Source organism: Nycticebus coucang, chromosome 10, assembly GCF_027406575.1.
Source record: "Nycticebus coucang isolate mNycCou1 chromosome 10, mNycCou1.pri, whole genome shotgun sequence".
Taxonomy (NCBI): domain Eukaryota; kingdom Metazoa; phylum Chordata; class Mammalia; order Primates; family Lorisidae; genus Nycticebus; species Nycticebus coucang.
The window spans coordinates 54,112,598-54,134,451 of NC_069789.1; the positions used below are offsets into that span (position 1 = coordinate 54,112,598).

The 21,854-nt window shown below is 48.4% G+C and overlaps 1 protein-coding gene across 1 annotated transcript in view; it reads left to right on the forward strand.

The window, feature by feature from the left end:
• PLXNA2 (plexin A2) overlaps positions 1 to 21,854 on the forward strand; it is a 217,915-nt gene that overhangs the window by 14,043 nt on the left and 182,018 nt on the right. Inside the window, exons 2-3 of the mRNA XM_053605381.1 lie at positions 11,894 to 13,165; positions 18,833 to 19,015. Coding sequence (XP_053461356.1) covers positions 11,933 to 13,165; positions 18,833 to 19,015 — 1,416 coding nt within the window. The 5' untranslated portion in view covers positions 11,894 to 11,932. The remainder of the gene's footprint in view (positions 1 to 11,893; positions 13,166 to 18,832; positions 19,016 to 21,854) is intronic.

Below are 21,854 nucleotides of genomic sequence, written 5' to 3' on the forward strand. Positions count from 1 at the left end.
TCAGTATCTCCCCCTTACCCCACTCCAGACCAGCCTTCCTCTTTCCTTCTTTCCTGCCTCCTATCTTGTCACAGGTGTCTGGACAGCTCAGCAAGAGCCACACAAGTGGCCCCAATCACCCCAAGGGGTGTGAGAGGAGGTGACCTGGACATCATGGGGCCACTGGAATAGCTGCTTGTGACTTTAGACTTACACTGGGGAGAAGGTGGAATGAGCAGCACCCCATTTCTTCCAGAAGGCGCTGGATGCTGCCTCAAAGCAACCACCCCTCCCCTGTGCTGAAACAGAGCCATTGGTGTTTGTCACCACCATACGGGGTGGCTGCTGCTGCCAAAGTGATGATGCCCTTGTACAGTGTTTCTTCTAAAACAGTAACAAGAATAACTGGTGTTTACTCAGAGCAGTAGAGTTTACAAAACAACCTCACATCCTTTATCTCATTGATTCTCAGACCATAACCCTATGAGGTGTCATTTTACAATGGAGGAAATGAAGCTCTAACAGATTAAATAACATGTTCAAGGTCACCAGATTAGTAAGTGGTAGAAGTGACACTTGAGCCTAGTTCTGTTTCCAAGGATCATGGTCTTTTCTCTGCCTGTGCTTCCTGGCAGCATTCACCAGAGTTGAGCTTGACCTCCTTATAGAAGACCTTCTTCTGAAACCTCCCAAGGCAACTCTCCCCAACCCCACTCTGCTCTTGATTGCTTTATGTTGTCAATTTGTCATTTTTAAAATTATTATATGCTTCTTTCCTGATCTATGGTATTCTATGGTTTGTGGCTGTGGTGCTATCTTGCTAACACTCTGCGTTCACATGTCTGAATTGTCCCTTCTTCAAAGACAGAGCTGGTATCTTCCCCTTCTTCCCATCTTTCTCCCCACCTCATCCACCTAGCCAATGACATTTGTCCTTTGCCCAGTGGGTTCTGGACACCATCCTTCCCAGAAAGCTCACATCCTTCTTCACTACCTGTAAAGGTTATGACAACTCTTTAAGTCAGGTGTCTTAGTTCAAACCGTGTCTTAGGGCAGACTAGCAAGGACAGTGTTGGTTGAGGGAAAAACGAATGCTCACACCGTGCCCTCCTCTGCAGCTTCCACTGTTCAGCAGATTTCTGAGTGAAAGTCATCCTGCTGGCTCTGCATGGGATGGCAAGAAACGTAAGACATCATTCCTGCCCTCAAAGAGCCTCTAATTCAAAGGGGAGCTAGGACACAGTCATAGATAAAAGAGAGCTAACACTGCAATGCAGTGTGTGTTGGAATCAGCATGTTAATTAAAACCTGCAGTTTGGAGGAGCAAATGGTGATTGGAGGCAGTGGGGTCCTAAAAGCTTTATGAGGCTTAGAGAGATGGGCAGTATGAATAGGCAAAGAGGAAAGTGAAGATAGGAATTCCAGGGAGAGGGTAAACTGAGCAAAGTATTTGAGGCATTCAACAAACCAACCTGTTGCTGGGGGTGTAGTCTCATCTGGGCGAGGTGGGCAGTGAGTCTGGAGAAAGACCAAAGACCCAGCTTGGAAAGGACTTGAACTTGGATGCCTAGCAGTCCTGAGTGAATCTGGGCAACGACAGGAGCCACAGAAGATGTTTGCATAGGTGAACATCGCACTCTGGCCATGTGCCAGGCAAACCTGGATAATGAAAAGAGGCAGCACAAGGCTAACCATGAAGGAAGTCCAGGGCCGGGTCATAGCTGCCAGTGACCTTCAGCAGGGTCTGTCTCAGAGGAAGACCTGGATGGTGACGATGTGCCTGTCTCACACCATTTTCGGGGAGTCAGCACCAGCCCTTTGAACCTTAGACAGCTCTAGCTTCTGGAAATGAACAGCATTAAAAATGCCCCTTCATCCGGCACTGATGGCCACTTTCCCTGACATGGGGTTAAAGCGTCAGGGATCCCAAGTGCTCCCTGTCCCTAGAATGCTTCAGTGGCTGTCTCTGTGAAGCTTCTGAAGGCAGAAAGGAAGGAAGGTCTGCAAAAGAAAGCAGGAAGTGCCATCACCTGGGGTCTCCTGGGAGCCATTAAAATTTTTCTTCAAGAGGTGAAGGATGTGGACAGCTTCAGGGGAGAGCAAGTATAGGTTTTAGGGTCAACCCATGGACTGAGAGTTGAGATGAATGCTTTGTTTTAGTTTTTCTTTGCCCCCTCCTTCCTTTTTCCTGCCATTAGTGTGAACCGGAGCAGTGTCATTATTCTTTGAAAACATTATGTTTAATGGCAGCATAACATGCCATGATGTGGAGTAACTGTAATTTGTTAACCATTTAGTTGGGTACTTTTTAACCCTGTTCTCCTTTTCTATTTTAACCTCTAAGTGCCTCTGGCTGTTCCTTGTACAGTCAGGATGGAATGAGAAGACAGAATAGAAAGGCCCATGCTCCTTGGAAAGATCTTTTGGAATTTCTTGAAAAGGTGGCTACCAGCTAGCAAACCTCTCACCACAAAACACCCAGGGATCCTACCTGGTACCTGACAACAACACCTCCTGCCAGCACCACTGCTCCAACACTGCCCATTACCAAAAGGAAACACCAGTTAGAGTAGAAGGAAACAGACTATGAAGCCTGAAGTTTTGGTCTTTAAGATAAAGTACTTACTAAGTCTTTGCTTTGGGGGAAAGCACAGATCTCAGAAATCTCTGCTTCCTAGCTGGATGTTACTAGTCAAGTTACTGAGGCTTCCTGAGATTATTTCATCGTCTGTTAGATGGGGTTAATACGTGTCCACATTGCAAGATAATCACAGTATTATCAATATCACATACAGAACATATAGGACAATACACCACACAGCAGGTGTTAATAAAGACTAGTAAGAGTCGCTACTGTTTATTGGTTTTGTCATAGAAAACAAATGGTTTTTGTCATAGAAAACTACTACAGAGAACAAACTAGTAGTAGGTTACTCATGGCCCTTAAGGTGTGAGGTCTTCTAACATGAATTTTGACTTAGCAAAGGCACATCCCCACTTTTATTCCTTTTTTTCGCTTTGAAGGAATTCCTCTTCCTGTCCTTTAATCCTGTAATACCTGCCAGAAAAGCAACTCTGTTAGGAAGATGGTTTAAACTGGGTCCGGCTCAGAGTCAGGGGAGAAGTGGGGTGACCTTTCTTGGACTGCCTTAGCACAGAGGGCAGGCACACTCGCAGGCCTGCTTCTCCCAGCCTGCTAATGCACAGGAATTCCTTCTGACCAGAGGAGAGGTGGCCATGGCCAGGCAGGGCGCCTTCCTGATCCTCCCCCAATGGGGGTTGAAGAGGACAGAGCCTAAGGAAGGGGGAGCAAAGGATGGGGTGGCAGGGAAGGCAGCCGCTTGAAATTGATTGCTCTTATAGTTTGGTTTATACCATGAAGCTCTCTCAGCTCTGCCCGGGTGGCGACCTTTAGATAATAAAGGGAATTCTGGGAGATTTCTGACAGGTCCATGACATATGGGGCAGGCCTGCAGGGTCAGGCGTGTATCTCCCTGCTCCCGGCCCAGGGGTAATGAATCTTGTTTTGACTTTGCAAAGCCATCCCAGGCAGTGCCCCAGAAAGGAACAGAGCCACTCCCCACCCCCCACCCCTCAAGTGAGTGCATTTCTTGAAACCCTTCATAATTCAGGGATACAACTCCAAACTTTTATAGCCTGTGCCTTGCAGAGGACAAACACCGAATGTTTTGCTAAGGCCCTGGGAGAGCTGGTGTGGTTTCCAGGGCTCTATCGGAGCCCACTGGGAGACCTGGGAACAAAACAACAGAAAATGCTCCCTGGCTTGAAAAGCAGTCCCAGGACAGGGCCGGAGGCTGGAGGAGGGGCTGGGATGGCAGTGGGGGAGAGCTGTCCCTGAGGTCTGGCAAGTGACAAATTCACTCTCTGGGTAGGGGCAGAGTAAGAATGCAGGGGATGACCAAAAAGATAGGACCCACTCTGCAGTGAAAACAGAAATCAGTAAATCCTCATTCTTGTCCCAGAGCTGTAAACGGCAGAACAAGTGAGCTCTCTGGGCCACTGTGCCATTATGTTCTGCTGGGTGAAAGCAGCAGCATTCACTGCTGTCAGACCCCACAGAAGAGTTCAGAGCCCTGCATCTCTGAGTTTCTTGCCCCGCTCCTTGCAAACTTGTGTGTGCAGGTCTGTGCACACACCCCTTTTCTTTAAAAGAACAATTCCAAAAAGTGAGAGTACCTTTTCCTCCCTGCCACATTAGTCTGCTAGGTGGGGCGGGGTGTGTGTGACAGCAGCGTGGACTGAGTGACTGCCACAGCAGACATTTGTTGTCTCACAGACCTGAAGGCTGGGAAGTGGGAGGTCAAGGCGTCTGCGGTTGGCTCCTGCTGAGGGCTGTGAGGGGAAGACCTGTTCCAGGCCTCTCTCCTTGGCTTGTCGGTGGCTGTCTTCTCCCCGTGCCTTCACTTCCTCTTCCTTCTTCAGCTGCCTCTGTCTGGGTGAACGTTTCTCCCTCTTCTTAGGACCCAGTCCTATTGGATTGGAGCCCACCCTGGTAACCTCATCTTGACTACCTTGGTAAAGGCCCCATGTCCAAGTACAGCCACTTCCCTAGCGACTGGGGGCTGGGATTCAGCACAGAAATTCTGAAGGCACACACTTCAGCCCACAGCCCCTGTCCCCTGCATCTGTCTACCATCAGAGAGATGGGAGTCCCTGGCGGCTATGCAGGAATGTGGAATCCAAGGGCCTTTGCGGGAGCAGAGTGTGACCCACGGCTGCCGGCTGCCCGCTGCCATCTCACAGCCCCTCACTGCCTCACCCGCAATGTGGCATCTTCCCACCTGCCCCCCATTTCTATCTCTTACTCTTATTGGAGATTGAAAGTAGGTTATCCCACCTGTGAAAGGAATCGTATCTGTGAAGACAAGTAGGGGGTCTACCTTCTCATAATGTCAGCAGGTGACTGGGTAGAAACTGTCACCAGAGATGTTTTGAGGCATCCTGGAGAGGCCGTAGTATCACTTTTGCAGAGAGGGCTGCCAGGGGTGTGCATAGGCAAGGAGCCGTTTTCCTCTTTTTCTCTCCTCTCACCTTCCTTCTCCCGCTTTCTGGGACAAGATATAGCCACTTAGTTTCACATAACGGCACAGAGTCTAGGGAAAAAAATGACATTCGATTAATGAAGCAAACGCAGCTGGTATAGAAGTGACATCTAAATTGTTCCTCTGGTCCCGTTATTTTCCATAGAAAATTCCCCCTCTCCCCACACCCTTCCCCCTTTTCTCTTTAAATCGTGTGCATAAAATACGCTAATAACAATCTTCGGTGTCTGTGCATGAGTGACAGCTGAAATAAGAAAAAGACTAATCGTACCTCCTGCAGCCCTGTCACATGGAGATTAAATGAGTCTCTCTCCCCACCCCCTCCCTGCTCCCCCCACCCCCACTCTCCCTTCTTTCTCTTGGTCTCTTCTCAATGAGAATCATGGGCATTTGAATAATAATATTATAGACGCCATCAGGGTGACAGTGGGGGAAAAAATCAGCTCAAACCCATGATTATTCCTTCAATCTAATAATTATTTAAATACCAGATAACTCCTTTCACTCTAATTGAGGCCTTTCAGCTGTTGGCATTACCCAGGGCCTTTACGTTCGCCCTCTCACTCACCTTGTGTTACCCAACGTGCCTGGACTACCTCTGAGGTCCCTGTTTGACAGAATGACTTGGAATGTTTGCACGTATAACTGAGCAAGGGACATCCAGACAGCTCCTTCAGTGCCATTCCACCCACAGGGGACAAGCTGGGGCCTCCTTGAGATGTTTTATCCTTACAGAAATCTAAAACTGAAGGCAGCCCTCTGAGATCATTGAGACCAATCCCCCGTCTCTGACTAAACTTATTCCTAGACAGCTGTCAGGAAAATTCAATGTCAGAAAATTCCAGAATCTCCTTGGGGGGATACTCCAGGGATCCTCTCTGGATAGGATGTTGCCCTGAACAGCTAAATTCAGTTCTGTCTGTTGTAGTTCTCTTTGGGAAAAAAAGAGCTTTCTGTGCTTAGACTAGATCTGACCTGTCTGTGGGATTGTGGCACAGGACCCTGTAGCCCCCAAGTCACAGTGTGGGTGACATTCCTACATTGTGTGACATTTGTCTGGGCCTGCCTGGGCCTGCCTGGGCCTGGGGAAGGTCAGAGTAGGGCATCCTCCCTGACGCAGAAGGGAGCCATTCCGTCATGTCTCTTTCATGCCTTCTGTCCCTTAATCTGAGCCTGCTGGAATCTCCTCTGAGATTCAATCGCTTCCCTGCACAGGCCCAGTACCACATGCATTTCTGCCCATCATAGGGCCATCATCAAAGATCTCTTCTTTTCCCCAAGCAGTACAGCCTTCAGGGAGAACATAAACACCTCCCAGAACCCTTCCCACTATGAGGAAGGAAGTGGCACACTCTGGCCTGATTCATTTTGAGTCACCTTGGATAATTTATTTCCTTTCTGTGGACTTTGGTTTCTTTATCTTAAGAAAAAGTAGCGGGTTGGTGTAATCTTATAATCTCTTTCATCATTTGCCGTGAAATGCAGCTTTAATGGCATACCCATCAGAAGGGAGAGCTGCGGCTCAGCGCTGGTAGCACAGTGGTTATGGCACCGAGCCACATACACCAAAGGTGGTGGGTTCAAGCCTGGCCTGGGCCTGCTAAACAACAATGACAACTGCAACAACATTGTGGTAGGGTCCTGTAGTCCCAGCTACTTGGGAGGCTGTGGCAAGAGACTCACTTAAGCCTCAGAGTTTGAGGTTGTTGTGAGCTATGACACCATGGCAATCTACTGAGGCTGACATAGTGAGACTGTGTCTCAAAAAAAAAAAAAAAAAAGAAGGGAGAGCTGGGGGAGAGGAGGGCCTCCCTTCTGCATGGGAGAGGGAGGAGGTGAGGTGAATCCCGAGAGCACCTGCTACCTCCTTCTCCTTCTCAGACTTCACTGCTCTTGTTTGGTACCTACCTTTCTCCCTCATCTTCTGGCTCCTCAGGGTCCTGGCTGTGTGAGCAGCTGGCAGTGAAGTAGTAGTAATGGCAATATTTACTGGTGCTCTTATGAAAACTATCAGCAGCAGGATGGTGTTGGTAATGAAGGTGCTGAAAGTATGATGGTGTTGGTGGTAATGATCACTGGAGCAGAGATGGTGGTGATGGTGGAGCTACGGATGGGTCCCAGCGGGTGAGAGCTACTAACAGGAACTTTGATTTAATTTGGTAAAATTGTATCCTGAATCCAACTTCTCTTCCCACCAGCTCTTTTTGCAATAAGAGAGGCCATGTGAAAGCATATGGGCATATGCACCCAGATGTCCTGAAAAGGGCAACAGAAGGGGACAGCAGGAAGGGGGAGAATCCTTCTCTGAGCTGAACTGGAAATGCCTGATTGTCATTTCCTCCCTGGCTTGCCACTGACACTGTAGCAGCTGATTGAGAAAGTATCAAATGTCTTCACTGGCTATCACCAACACCTGCCTCCTGAGTCTTGATCGGGGAGATGGTGTCATCAGGTCCTCCCAATAAAATATTTAGTGGCACTTGCTTCCCATGGGGGTAAGCATGGCCTATCCTTGGCATCAGGAATGCTCAGTGGTAAGATGTCCTAGGAGGCTGTGCTGTTAAGGTGAGGGTTCCAGAGCAAGACTCCCTGGTTTGAGAGTTGGGGTTGGGGAGAAGGAAACTGGTAGGTGAGCAGACTGGGCAAGTTTTGTCTCTTGAGGATGCATGTGGCAAGAGACTTTATAAACTAAGCAGAAAGATGCAACAGAAAGAAGGAAGCATCATTAAGAGAAAACTTCTGAAGTGGACACTGGTAGAACACTGGAGTGAGGTATGCAAAGTCATAGGCATGTGTTCACTGGCTGCTGCCAAATTAAGGGTGGGAAGGTCATTCCAAGACAGATCATGGGGTAGATGGAGGGGAGGAGCTGGAAATGGGGAGAAATAAATTGCTCATAATAAAGGCTAATGTATCTTGGACATTTAAAATGGGCCAGGAACTATTCTAAGAGCTTTACATGTATTAACTGATTTCATCATAATAATCCTATATTATGGTAGATGCTACTACTAAACCCACTTTACATAGCCAGTGAGATAGCATCACAGAATGGCAAAGTATCTTGATGACTGTGCACAGCTATAGGCTCTGTATCCAAGCACCTAAGTCCAGAGCGTATGTGTTTAACCATTGTACCACACTGCCTGTCAGAGGCACAAAAGTGGGTTCCCTTCTCTCTTACTCTGAATGTGGATGGGTCTGATCCTTTTACTTAATGGGCCCTGCTTTGGAACAGCTGCTTAGTAACATCAATCTTGGCATTAAAGTCAGTTGTCTTTATGAAGGCCCTACTCCCAAGGTGGAATGCAAACCTCCCCTCTACCCCATACTTCAGGAGACCAGGCCTCCTCTTAACTCCAGTGTCCAGTGACAGCTGTTCCCGGTGGGCGGTTTCTGAGCACTGAGAGATGAATCCATTTGGCTGAGTACCAGGAGCAGCCTGTCCTAAGCAGATGCTGATTGAGGGTGAGAGAAAAACACCCCAGCTGTAGTTGAGAACTCCTGGCCTAATCAGCCACACCAGGTTGGAGAGAAGGCTCTCGGCTGCTATTGGAATCACAGACTCTAGAAATTGAAGGAGCCATATATCAAGGTATCCTCTGAAAGAAGAAATTTTTGCAGATTTCTTAATTTAAAAAATCTTCTGTTTTAAGATGAAGAAATATTTCTTTATAGGTGGAATCCTCTGCTGTAGCTACCTCATGGTCCCTTGAATGGGTTGCTCTGGACTGGTATTTCATGCTGCCAGGATTTTTCTGCTGATTCTTCTTCATCAGTGCTTTCTTGTATCTGTTTCCTTGGCCTAATTTTCCTTTCGCTTCTTCTTGCTCGTTACTGTGCCTTTGGCCTAAAGTTTTAATGAGTCCTGTAGGAGACTGAGCACCAGGCTTCTAAGAGCATCACTGGTTCTTGAGGGAGGCGCTGGGAGTGGGACAATCTCCTGGCAGGCATGGAGATGTTTTGCAGCCCAGAAATCTAAGATCAAGAAGTAGACCCAGGGAGATGCTAGAACAATCTACAGCTGCACCACAATTCATGAACGACACAAGCAGAATTTGAACGTGGGGCTCTGAGTCCCCCACCCTTCCTCCTGCCCCATGATCCCATGTCTTCTAGCCGTTAAGCCAATTTTTTCATTATCAGTTTGGCTTTCAGGATCCTCTATTGCCACAGGCTTTTCTGCAGTCTGGGGAGAGGCTATGTTGGAACTTCTGCAGTAGTATGACAGAGATCACCTTAGATCTAGCACATGCTTCTGACACTGAACTCAGTCACTGGGTTAGGGAGGGCTGAGGATCCAAGGTTCACTCACAATGTTCAATGCATGGAAAGGAGGAATATAAATAAAAAGAGAAATGAGGAGCTCTGGTGGGCTTTTTGAAGCCTACTAGGGAGTCTTGGATGATAATACCTAACAAAGTCAAGCACTCACTGTTTGCCTGCAGCCCCTCTGAGAGGTTTCCTGCACTGTTTCATCTCCTCTTGTGATGAGCTGATAGGTATGTACTGTAGTTAGCCACATTCTACTAGAATGGGAGATGAAACTTGCCCAAGATTCCTAATTTGTCCCTAAATTCTGCTTCATGACAAAAGCCACTTACTATTCTAATTGTGTCTTGGAGGGATACTGAGCAGAGAGATGAGATGGTTGATCTTCACCTCACACCATGTCCTTTGATATTATTTCTGCTATCAGGACTCCCTTCCCCCACCCACTGGCCAAACACATACATGCATGTATGTTGTTGAAAAGATAAAGTGTAATGCCCACAAACTCAGTGCCATGTGGCTCTGAGAGTACTTTCTAAAATGCAAACCCCAAACACAGTGTGGTGATAGTTCTCCTCCTTGGAACTCCTCCTGGGATATGCTGCTCTCCACTTGTGGCCCTGGGAGCTTTGCTACCCAGCGAGAGGAGCATGCAAAGAATGGCCTTTTGCAGTTCCCTATCCAGCTGGAGAATTGGAGGATTCTGTTATTTCCTTTCCCCAGCTCCACAGCCCCTCTTCAGGAATTCACGTCCTGCTACCGGCCTCAGGACATAGCTAAAAATAACCTCTGGTTTTCAAACTGAAAACTGTGTCTATTGGGAGGCTTTGCCGGTGGGCACTTGGGGCCGGAAGGGCTGTGTCAGAGTAGCTGAGGTCAGCCTGAGCCTCATGCTGCTGTTGCTTTCCTCTTTCTAAGGAAGCCTGAGGCCTCATGAGTCACCCCAGAACACCCTGGTCAAGTCTGATTGGAAAAGGGGAGTCAGGCAGGACCTGCCCTGGCACCATGGTTGCTGCTAGGCCCAGTATGCAGATTTGAAGAGAAAGAAGGAGAGTCTAAATATATAAGGAAAAAATTAGGGGATTCTCAAAGTGGTGTCTATTCTAATTATAACATAGCCCATTCAGCTTGGGGAATTGTAAGGGATAGACAAGCTTCTCCTAAGCTTCCTTGGAGCAAATTCTCCATTCTCTGCTGGGGTGTTTCTATTCCTGATGCCTCGTGTGCCCAGAGTTCTATCTGGACTTGTCCAAGAAGGTTGCTGGATGGTCTGTCCAGCTGGAAAAATGATCTCTCTGCTGGACAGATTGCTGCTTTTCTGAATCCTGCTGTCCCCCTCCGTAAGTCAGGACAGCACCATGACAATAATAGGGCGGGCTTGCTCTCTGACCTCCCCTCCTTGCCCAGGAATCTCTACAGGCTCCCCCCAGGACCCCACCTTGCCCTCTGGGCAGCTTCCTTGGAATACAGAAGAGTGAGAGCTGGGCCCCTAGCAATGGAAGAGCTTTAGGGCCTGGGAGCCCAGAGGAAGGGCAAAGAATAAAGGCATCAGGGCTGGCGAGTGGGCTTTGAGCTGATTTCATGCATGCTGAAACGGTTAGGAGGCCCCAGCAGGGGCTGAAATGGGGGTACCCCTCACCTTGTTGCCCTTTCCTGCTACCTACATTTCCCCAAACCAGAACAGCCACCAAAGGTGGCTGAAGCAGGACTCAGTTAGCAGTCCCCATTGGCAAGGAGACTGGCTCCCCTTGCACTCTGCCTACAGAGATGCAGAAGTTGAAGCAGTTTTCCGGGACCCCACCTAGGTTAGGGGTAGGGTGTGGTGTGCATTGCCTGTCAAAGGGATGGGGGATCATTTGCCTGTTCCCTGGGGGCTCTTCAACTTTGCAAATGACACACATGGGAATCCCTGAAATGTTGACCACAGCATAGTTCTCTTTTCTATCAAGTCCAAGCAGCTGAGGTGAGGGGTTCTTCCTTCTGGGGGAGTAGGGGCAGAGGCAGGGAGGGGTGCTCTCACTCAGGGCGACTAGCTCCTCTCCTCCCAGTGGTCAACACAGCACAGACAGCAAAGAGGCTTAGCAGTCTGAGGCCATGGAAGTCTGAAATTAAGAATTTTATTGCAATATCAGACTCTGGGAGTAGTTGACCTAGAGATCCCGGGGGAGGTCTTCCTAACAAGCTTTCAAAAAACAGGTGAGATTTTTCCTGGTCTCAGGTAGAGAAGCCGGCTGGGTGAAGAAGCCTGGCTTTAGTGCTGCCGTCGGATTGACTGGCTGGGTGGACTTAAACAGTCTTTTAACCTTCTGAGAGATAAAAATGATGTCTTAAGAGGACAGAAATAGAGATGCTTTATAAAGGAAAAAAAAGTATTTTACAGCGTAAAGGCTGGAGACCAAAATAGATAACAGGATTCCCTGAACAGCCCTAAGAGGGAGAATGTATGTTAAAAATAGAAAAACTGAACCACAGAAGGAAGACACAGAACCGAGGCAGGCTTTGGACCCTGGGTCAAGCATTCCTGTTCGTGCCTCCTGGAATTTATTTTCAGTCTGACCACTCTGCTTTGTGTTTTCCAGAGCCATGCCTGTGAGGGCCAAGCCGGGAAGGTGGAGTACATGAACACACAGGGGCGCCATCTTCTCTTCCCCACCGCTCTCAGGATGGAACACAGGAGTCCCTGGCCCCGGGCCCTGGAGGCTGACAGCTGGTCTGTGGTCCTGCTCTCGGTGGTCTGGGTGCTGCTGGCCCCCTGGGCGGCCGGCATGCCTCAGTTTAGCACTTTCCACTCCGAGAACCGTGACTGGACCTTCAACCACTTGACCGTCCACCGAGCGACGGGGGCCGTGTACGTGGGGGCCATCAACCGGGTCTACAAGCTGACGGGCAACCTGACCATCCAGGTGGCTCATAAGACGGGGCCGGAAGAGGACAACAAGTCTTGTTACCCGCCGCTCATCGTGCAGCCCTGCAGCGAGGTGCTCACCCTGACCAACAATGTCAACAAGCTGCTGATCATCGACTACTCGGAGAACCGCCTGCTGGCCTGCGGGAGCCTCTACCAGGGCGTGTGCAAGCTGCTGCGGCTGGACGACCTCTTCATCCTGGTGGAGCCGTCCCACAAGAAGGAGCACTACCTGTCCAGCGTCAACAAGACGGGCACCATGTACGGGGTGATCGTGCGCTCCGAGGGCGAGGACGGCAAGCTCTTCATCGGCACCGCAGTGGACGGGAAGCAGGACTACTTCCCGACCCTGTCCAGCCGGAAGCTGCCCCGAGACCCCGAGTCCTCAGCCATGCTCGACTACGAGCTCCACAGCGACTTCGTCTCCTCGCTCATCAAGATCCCCTCAGACACACTGGCCCTGGTCTCGCATTTTGACATCTTCTACATCTACGGCTTCGCCAGCGGGGGCTTCGTCTACTTCCTCACTGTCCAGCCCGAGACCCCTGAGGGCGTAGCCATCAACTCGGCCGGAGACCTCTTCTACACCTCACGCATCGTGCGTCTCTGCAAGGATGACCCCAAGTTCCACTCGTACGTGTCCCTGCCCTTCGGCTGCACCCGGGCGGGGGTGGAGTACCGCCTCCTGCAGGCTGCCTACCTGGCCAAGCCCGGGGACTCCCTGGCCCAGGCCTTCAACATCAGCAGCCAGGACGACGTGCTCTTCGCCATCTTCTCCAAAGGGCAGAAGCAGTACCACCACCCGCCAGACGACTCTGCCCTGTGTGCCTTCCCCATCCGGGCCGTCAACCTGCAGATCAAGGAGCGCCTGCAGTCCTGCTACCAGGGCGAGGGCAACCTGGAGCTCAACTGGCTGCTGGGAAAGGACGTCCAGTGCACCAAGGCGGTAAGGAGGCAGCACCTCGGCTCCTGATTCCAGATGTGGGTTCCAACTTTCCTGTTTGTGCCTGCTCCCAGACCACCAGGGCCTGAAATGAGAGGTTGTCAGGCTCATGTTACCAGGTGGTGACCAATAACACTGGGTCTTACCTACACCAGATGCCTAGGACATGTTTGTTGTTGCTTCATTAGATCATTCCAAATCTATGCACTCAGTGCCTGCATCACCCCAGGGGCTACTGTGGGTGCTGCAGGCTTTAGTGGTGAACCGTGCAATGGTACCAAGCTCCCTGCCTTGGTGGAGCTTACGTACTAGGGAGGTGAGACAAATGAACACATCAAACCTGTAGCCTGTCAGATAGTGATAATTGCTGGAAGAAAAATATAGCAGGGAGGGGACACCTGTGATGTTTAGCTCACTGAGAAAGTGGGGTTCAAGCAAAGACAGGAAGGGAAGAGGGGAAGCTGCACAGTTACCTGGGGAAGGCATTCCAGAGAGACAACAGGTACAAAGAATTCTGGGCATGCCTAGAGTGACCAAGGAAAAGCAAGGTGGCCACTGCAGCCAGGTCAGAGCATGTCAGAGAAAGACCAGTAAGATAAGGGGTCACCCAGAGGTATGTGCAGAGGTGTAAGCCACCCTGATCCCAGTGAGGGGTCAGATAGGCGTAGGATAGCTAAGTCAGAGGAGAGGGAAAGGAGTTGAGCTTGACTGATAGATTGAAAACTGGAGGAGAGTCAAGACTGTGGGCAAAAGCAAAAGAAGAGGGGAAAGGGAGGGCAGAATGCAGACCTGAGGACAGCAGAGACAAAATCGGAGCATCAGGGTGCTGCCATTGGAGCGTTTGCCACAATCCACTCACTCTTCCGTCTGTCCCCTCACCCATCCCTCTTTCAATCCATCTCTCCTCCTTCCCTCCCATCGTCTTTCTATCTATACATTTATTCTTCTTCCCTATCCCCCTTCACCCACTGATGCTTCATCCATTTATCCATTCATCACCCATCCCACCATCCATCCATCCACCCATCTCTTCCCTCCATTCCTCCCTCCTCCCTTAATCCTTCTTGCTATCTCTTTTCTAGCCATTATCTGTCTGTCTATCCATTCATCACTCCCTTTTCTGTCCATCATCCATCCATTCACCCATTCCTCCATTTAGCAAATGAGTATTGAAGGTCTTTGGAGTGCCTGACACTGTTCTAGGCACTGGTGATGCAAACATAGAGAGGCATGGTCACTACTTCCACAGATCTCATAATCTACTGGGGGAGAGCAGGAAAATGAGAGAGAGAGAGAATCGTAATGCAGTGGCAACATAATGTAGTGGGTATGAGTTTGAGCTTCTAAGACAAGCCAGGGCTCAAAACTCTGCTACTTCCTGGCTTCAAAAGCAATGTAACACCTCAGCACTCTCATCTGTGAAATGGGAGTCATAATGCTTACCTTGTGGGATGATCAGATAACATATGGTGAGATTAGCTCCATGCCAGGAAATGTTAGGTTTACAATTTTTAGTTAAATGTTGGGGAGTGTGGCAAGTGCTCAAATAGGTTTCTGTACACAGTGCTGTGGGCTCTGGATCTTCAGCCTGGGGAAATATCTGAGACCAAAGGACCCACATGGCTGCTTTTTGAGTATCCTAAATTGAGGGCATCTGCCACTGGAACCAAAAATCACTTCCTGAAGTAAGAAGTCAAGGCTGTGCTTCTGTCCCTGGGTGTATGTAGGATGATAGTTAAGACAATAGGCTTTGAATTTCAACAGATGGAAACTGAAAATCAGATCTACCACTTACTTCTTGTGTGACTTTGAGAAAGTTAGGTACCCAATCTGAGCTATAATTTTTTTCATCTTTAAAATAGAGATAATATTACCCTCTTTTCATGGTTATTATACGAATCAAATAGAAAATTTAAGAAAAATGCTTAGTCTAATACTTGAAATAAAATAAACATTCAATGACTAGGCAACAATGTTTAAGAACATTAATCACAGTCATAGGAATGCCATTTTCTTAGTTATCTTACTTACATAACATGAGAGAACATGGAACTAGATAATTCCCAAATTTCTTCTCAGTACTAAAATTCTGTGATGAATGGACCTAACCAACGGGGAGAAGTGTAGAGGAAATGTAAGGGTTAAGCCCCTGCAGAGTCCCGCCTGATTCCCATAATCCAGAGGTGGCCTTGTCAGGAGGAAACTGCTGATTCCTGCCTGTGGCTGAGCCAGAGGAAAGAGGAAGATGACACCCTGCTCTGCTCCAGGGCTGGTGCAGAGAGACAAGCCTGGGCTAGTGACCAAAGGACAGCAAAAGCACTAGGAGAGAGGTGACAGGAGGTGGGACTCAGGCCTCAGAGTAAAAGCCCCTCCACTCCCCCACCCACCCACCCCCGTTAAGCACAATGCTTTGCTGGTGCAGGGGACTGTAAGAGGAAGGACTTTTTCATAGTCCCTGTAGTCCACAGGATCCCACACCTGGGGACCCAGAGAAACAGGTCTCTGAGCTTGATTTTAACATGATCTGGAATAATGTGGAAACCTCAGATCACGGATTTGAGCTCTGATCCCAGAGAAGGGATGGCAAAGGAACTCCCACTCTTTGTACTAAAAGCTATGCTTGGCAATTTAAGTATTATCTCATTGGCTCCTCCCAATGACCTGATAAGGCATGGATTGTCATTCTCATTTTACAGATGGAAAAACAAAGTCTCACAAAGACTAAGCTTAAATCTTAAGTCTTTAAGACGAAGACTATTGCTTAAATCAACACAGCTATGAATGATAAAGCAGGAATTTTAATTAATTCAGTTTGCTCTTATCACTTTTGAGACCAAGCTCTGTGTGTTTAGCCATTCTGCCTCTAAGGAAGGCCATAGACCAAGCTTTCACCATTTGAGCAAAAGTAAAGGGGCATCAGGTGTTTGGGAATATCTGACAATATATTGAAAAAGAAATTAAGGAGAAAAAAGAAATGCCAGCCAATCCCAAGGGCTCAGAACAAACCATTTTCTCTGTACTTTTGGTAATGCTACTAAAGTCAGGTGGAATCTAGCCAAATGCACAAGGACCAATGAGGCTTTTGCTCCTGTCATCATTTCTCAAAAACCGTCTTGAGCTGCAGCTGTGCCTAGACTCTAAGGCCTGGTAAAGTACCACAGAAAGTGGGAAAGAGAGCTGAAAGGATGCTTGACAATTACCTAGTTCAAACGTTGAGATTCATGGTGGGCATGTGGCGTATCAAGGTCACACAGCTGGATAGTGGTAGGGACAGGACTAAAATCTGGATCACCCAAGTCTTACCTAGGCAGCTGCTGCCTATGTGTGAAGTTGAGGAAGAGAATTACAAACTGTAGGAAGTATTAATAGTAGTTGATCAGCTAGCCTGATGGCTCGCACCTGTAATCCTACTGGTTTGGAAGGCTGAGGCAGGAAAAGCCCTTGAGCTTAGGAATTCAAGACCCAGCCTAAGCAAGAGCAAAACCCGGTCTCTACTACAAATGGAAAAAATTAGTCATTGTGGTGTGTGCCTATAGTCTCAGCTACTCAAGAGGCTGAGGCAGGAGGATCACTTGAGCCCAGGAATTTGAGTTGTTGTGAGCTAAGCAGATGCCATGGCACTCTACTCTGGGCAACAGAGTGAGACCCTGTCTCAGGAAAAGAAAAGCATCATAGCTGATTACGCTGACCTGTTTTTCTGAGGAGCCAGAAATCTTTATCATTGCCTCCAGTGATGTGCTGGTAACTATTAGGTAACTGGTTGTATGCAGGCAAGGAAAGGAAGGAAAAGCCCCAGTTTTTAGCATTTACCAATTCCCATGATACAAATGCTCCCACCATAGCTGATTTCAAGCACCAGTACGTCATCAGCTACAGAGACGTACACAGGCCTCCCCCATGAACTGGGTCTAGCAGACTACTGCTTCACTCCCTTGCTGAGAAGCTCATTCATTCTGCTCTGTGGAGCTCTTTATTATCCAGAGTTCAAAGGTCATCCTTAACCTAAAAATTGGTTTCCTTGTGCGTGCACATACACACACACACAGCACCATCATTCCCATCAGTAGGATGAACAGCAGCTCCCTAAGAAAAACTAAGGGATCACAAGAAATGAATCTCCATTCCCTTTAGGACTGAGAAGGGACTGAAAGGGAAGTCCCTGGTTTTAAGATAAAAAAAATCACATGCCATATTTTATAAACCAATTATTCCAAAGAAATGGGCCTGTCAATGTGTGATGACGTGTCAGCCTGCTCTTCCCTGGGAGGATAAGGAGAAGAGATTGAAGGGAACAGAGCAGGCTTCTCTCTGATGCTTTCCACACTTCCCATGATAGCTATTTCCTTCCTCCTCCGGGATGCCTTTCCAGACCCAGAAGGAACAGCTGCCCCAGGACTCGGGGATCTCTCCAGCCCAGCTTCTGCCACCTTTGCCCCAGGATTCCATGTTATGCAATCAACTGGGGCATCTCTGAGCACCCTTCCTGGCGCGGCTCCATGCTGGGCACTGTGTGGGCATTGTAGACTCCTAAGTAGTCCCTGCCTCAGGAAGCACATAGTCTCTGTCTATTTTTTAACCTAATGAGATATTTGAAATCATCAAGTTAATATTTTCTTTGACAGCTCCCAAAGAGTACTCTATTGGTCCGAGTTTACCCAACTAGTTAGCAATAGAACAGAGGGTGGGATTTAGGTCTTCCTACTTTCTGAGCAGCAGGTTTTTTCACTTGCTCAAGGTGCTCTTCTTTCAAAGGTGCCCAGTCTCCCCTGACATACTCTACACAGGCACACTGCCACTCTCTTCAAAGGGCTGATAAGGGGAAGGACATCACCTCCAGAATTCCCTCATAATTATGTTTACCCAAGCATTGTTGAAGGCTTACAATAGTGGAAATAGTTGTGCAACCTAACAAAACCCTATTACATTATTTCATTTGCTCTCACTCTATTATTTCATTTGTTTTTCACTCATTATTTCATTTTGCTTCACTCTATTGCTTTCTTTCATTTGCTTCTCCACAATTCTGTAAGAGTTGTGGGTGGGCAGGTATTATTCCAAATAATAATAACTGAGGCACGTGTAGAGTAATTCTAAATTTTAAAGTGTAAGATACCGTCCATTATTATTATGACACTTTTAATCCATTCCTAGTATGCTAGATAGTAATGAATAGTTGAATGGCTTAAAATTCCCTATGCCCAAAGGGAGATCTTGCAGCCCAAGAAGCAAATAAGAAACTCTCTCCAGGCTGGTAGCAATCCTGTGATGTTGCCTCTCGACTGAATATCCACCGAACCCTTGTCTGAAGTTGAAAGATCTCCACAGAATGGCATGGTCCACAGGGATATTAAAATAACCAGAAAATTGGTTCAATCAATTACCTTTACAAATTGACCCTGGTTTTCCTGGCAGAAAGGTGGAGGCAGGTAGCTCCAGATGAGTGGAAGGATGCTGCTTAGTCCTTTACCTGGTTTCATAAGAAATGGTATGGGAATTGTGGGTCAGTTGGTGAGGAGGTTTTGTCTGCAGCAAGAGTAAGACCTCTGAACCCATCTCTGTGCCTCTGTGAGCCCTAGTGTCCTGGAGCTGGTGGTTGGGGGTATAGGGTATGAGAAGTGGCTCCATCATGCCTCCACTGCCATTGACCCAATTTCCTCCCCTTCCCTCTAGCCTGTCCCCATTGATGATAACTTCTGTGGATTGGACATCAACCAGCCTCTTGGAGGCTCCACTCCAGTGGAGGGCCTGACCCTGTACACCACCAGCCGGGACCGCATGACCTCTGTGGCTTCCTATGTCTACAATGGCTACAGTGTGGTTTTTGTGGGGACAAAGAGCGGCAAGCTGAAAAAGGTAAGAGTCTTTGAGCTTGGATGCCACAGTGCCATTCAGCTCCTCCTTCCCTTCTGGAAGGTAACTATTGCTGGAGAGATAGCTACAGGTAACTCTTCATTTTCTTAGGGGATGAGGGTGAAATGGGGAGGTAGGAAGGATTGATTTTTTTTGGCTTGTCCTCTGTCTCCTTCCTCTGGCCATCAGTCAATGGGTATCTCAGGAATGCAAACTTATTTCGATTAAGCCCAGACTTCAAGGAATCAGGAAGACACATCAGTATAAGAGCGAAAAATTCAATCTTCATTCTCAAATCAAGTAGAATTTATTTTTTGATTATTTACAGTATGAATCACCATCATCCACATTACAAATCCTTCCTGAAACCTGTAGAGCTAATTGTACTGGTCAACAGTCTTTGTTGAATCCAAAGAAGTTGGTTGACTCAGATTACAGGTCGCAATTTTAAGGACCTGGGACAAATGGCAGCTCTCTGATGGTATCTGGTGCCCAGGACAAACATTCTCCCGTCTTTCTTCTTCCTGCAATCACAGACTCTTCTTTCCCTACCTTACCACCCCGATGCGAGCTGCCAGCAGGAAGTAGGCATTTTACTCTGTGCCTCTCTGAGCACCTCTACCAGCTGGAGAGAACAGGCCTCTGGTGCAGCAGGCTGAAGCCAACAGCTTGTACCTGCTTGCCTAGTGCTTAGGGTGCGGAGAGGAAGCACAGTCTGGTTCATTATGTGAGATTATAGCACCCACATTCTTTCCGGTCCCAGCTAATCTGTTTCCCAAGCTTACCCTCCTGCCACCTTTCCCTAGTCCCAGCACCTGTGGATCAAGGCCCATGTAAGACCTCGCTGCCTCTCACCCTTTGATGTTGACATCACCCTGGAGTCCTTTCCTCCTAAGTGGTATACAGCCTTGGGAGGATGTTATTTGGTAGTGTGGGAAGAGGTTAGCCTGGAAGGAGCCCAGGGAGGAATTTCCATGTTCTGCTTATTCTGAATTACTGCCTGAGGAGGTGACAACTGGTCTGGGTTCACCTGGTGTGTTAAACCTTCCAGACTTTTTCTGGTTCTCCATACCAAAGCTGTCTAACCATGTATTTACTGCTCTCTGTAGAGGTTCCCATGTGTTTCTGTGGCAGACCCTCCCCTTTTCCCAGGACTGTGGCCCTGAGCTTGTTGGGCAGCACATGGAACAGTGAAAGAATGTGGTGTCTGCTTTTGCTTTCCCAAAGTGGAAGAGCAAAGAACTTGTTCTATGAGATTCCACTATGGTTAAAAAGTGGCTTATCTATCCTACACAGCCAGGGTCACAACATCCAGCTGGGAAAATTATGCCTGGCACAGGGGCCTTGAGTTAAGGGACATATTGGAGGTGAAATTCAGCCTGAGCTCTCCCTATCACACCAACACACCACGTACCCTCGTGGAGACATTCACCCAGTTGGGCTACACTTTCCAATGCAGGGGCTTGTGGAAGGGGACCCAGCTTTTTCTAAATTGTGCCAAGGCTTTCTAGGGGCCAGCAGCAGCCACATCGAGTCTGGTGCTCAGCGCTTTCCCCTCCCTGTCCCCACCTCCAATCACTGCTCTGGATCATTTGTGTAACTCTATTGGTCTCCTTTACTCTCTTGAAAGTTCTCTTAAGGGCAGGGTTGTGCTCTACTCATGTGCATTCTCTTCCTTCTCCTTAATCCCTTTGCCAAGTGTTCACTCATGGAATAGGCCTCGAAACTGTTTTGAAAACTCACCATTATTTCGTGGGGAAACTGAGCCCCAGAGAAGAAAAGTGACTTGTCCAAGCATAGAGATCTAGGACAAGTTGCTTCTTGCCCTAACACCCAGTGTGGCACCCCTTTTATGTAAAGAGACAGCAAGGGAGCCCAGAGCTGGAAGCTAAAAACAGTCCTCAGGTCCAGGCTTGCCGCCGAGTTCAGCCAGGAGCTGGTGCCCCCACTCTCTTCTACCCTAGATCTGAATTAGGGAATTATTGTTTGCTTGAATGGATGGATAAAGAAAGAGTAAAGGAAGTGTGGCCCAGCAGGACTCAAAGGGACCTTGAAATGACCTTCCCTATATCTCCATCCACCTTACACAGAACATACAGGGGGCTCGGCATCTTTCCAAGTCATACACCTGAGCTGGCCAAGTTCCCCTGGCCCTATCCCGGTGGATCAGTCGCTGTGAAGGCAAGTCAGCGGGTTCAAGGGCAAGGCTGGGGCATGGCTGTCGACGGCTTGTTCTGACCTGCTGCTTCTCACTCTTCACTTGGCCTTTCTGTGGCTGTTTCAATGAGCTCATGACACCCCTCCTTCCTGCTTTGTGAAACTCACCCTTCCTTTCCACCCATTCTCCTCTGAGGCACCTGATATTCACACTCAGACTCCTGCTGGCCCCCCATTAACCCACCCACTTGCCCCCACCCCTCTCCAGAGAAACAGCCCATGAGGAATTTATGGAATGTCCCCAGGAAACCCTACCATGGTCCAGGCCCCATAGCTCTTTCAACACAGGAAGGAAAATAAGGTAAAAAAAAATATCCAAGAGTCTGGAGAGGGGAGGGAAGCCTCATACGTCAGAACTACTCATTTCTTCCCTGCCTGGCCAGGCGTCTGTTAGACTGTCCAGCCCTCATCCACCGTGGCCCGTAGGAACAGGATGTCTCTGTGTGAGGAAGTTAGCGGAAGCGGAGGCTTGCTAGAAGCATGACCACAAGGTGCTGTCATGTGCTATGTCTCATACTTGCTCATACAGTGTTCTCTGCAAGATGTACAAAGAAGACCACATATAAGGCCACTGCCCTCTGAGCCACACACATGTGGAAGGAACAGGCAGATTCAAGATAAGACC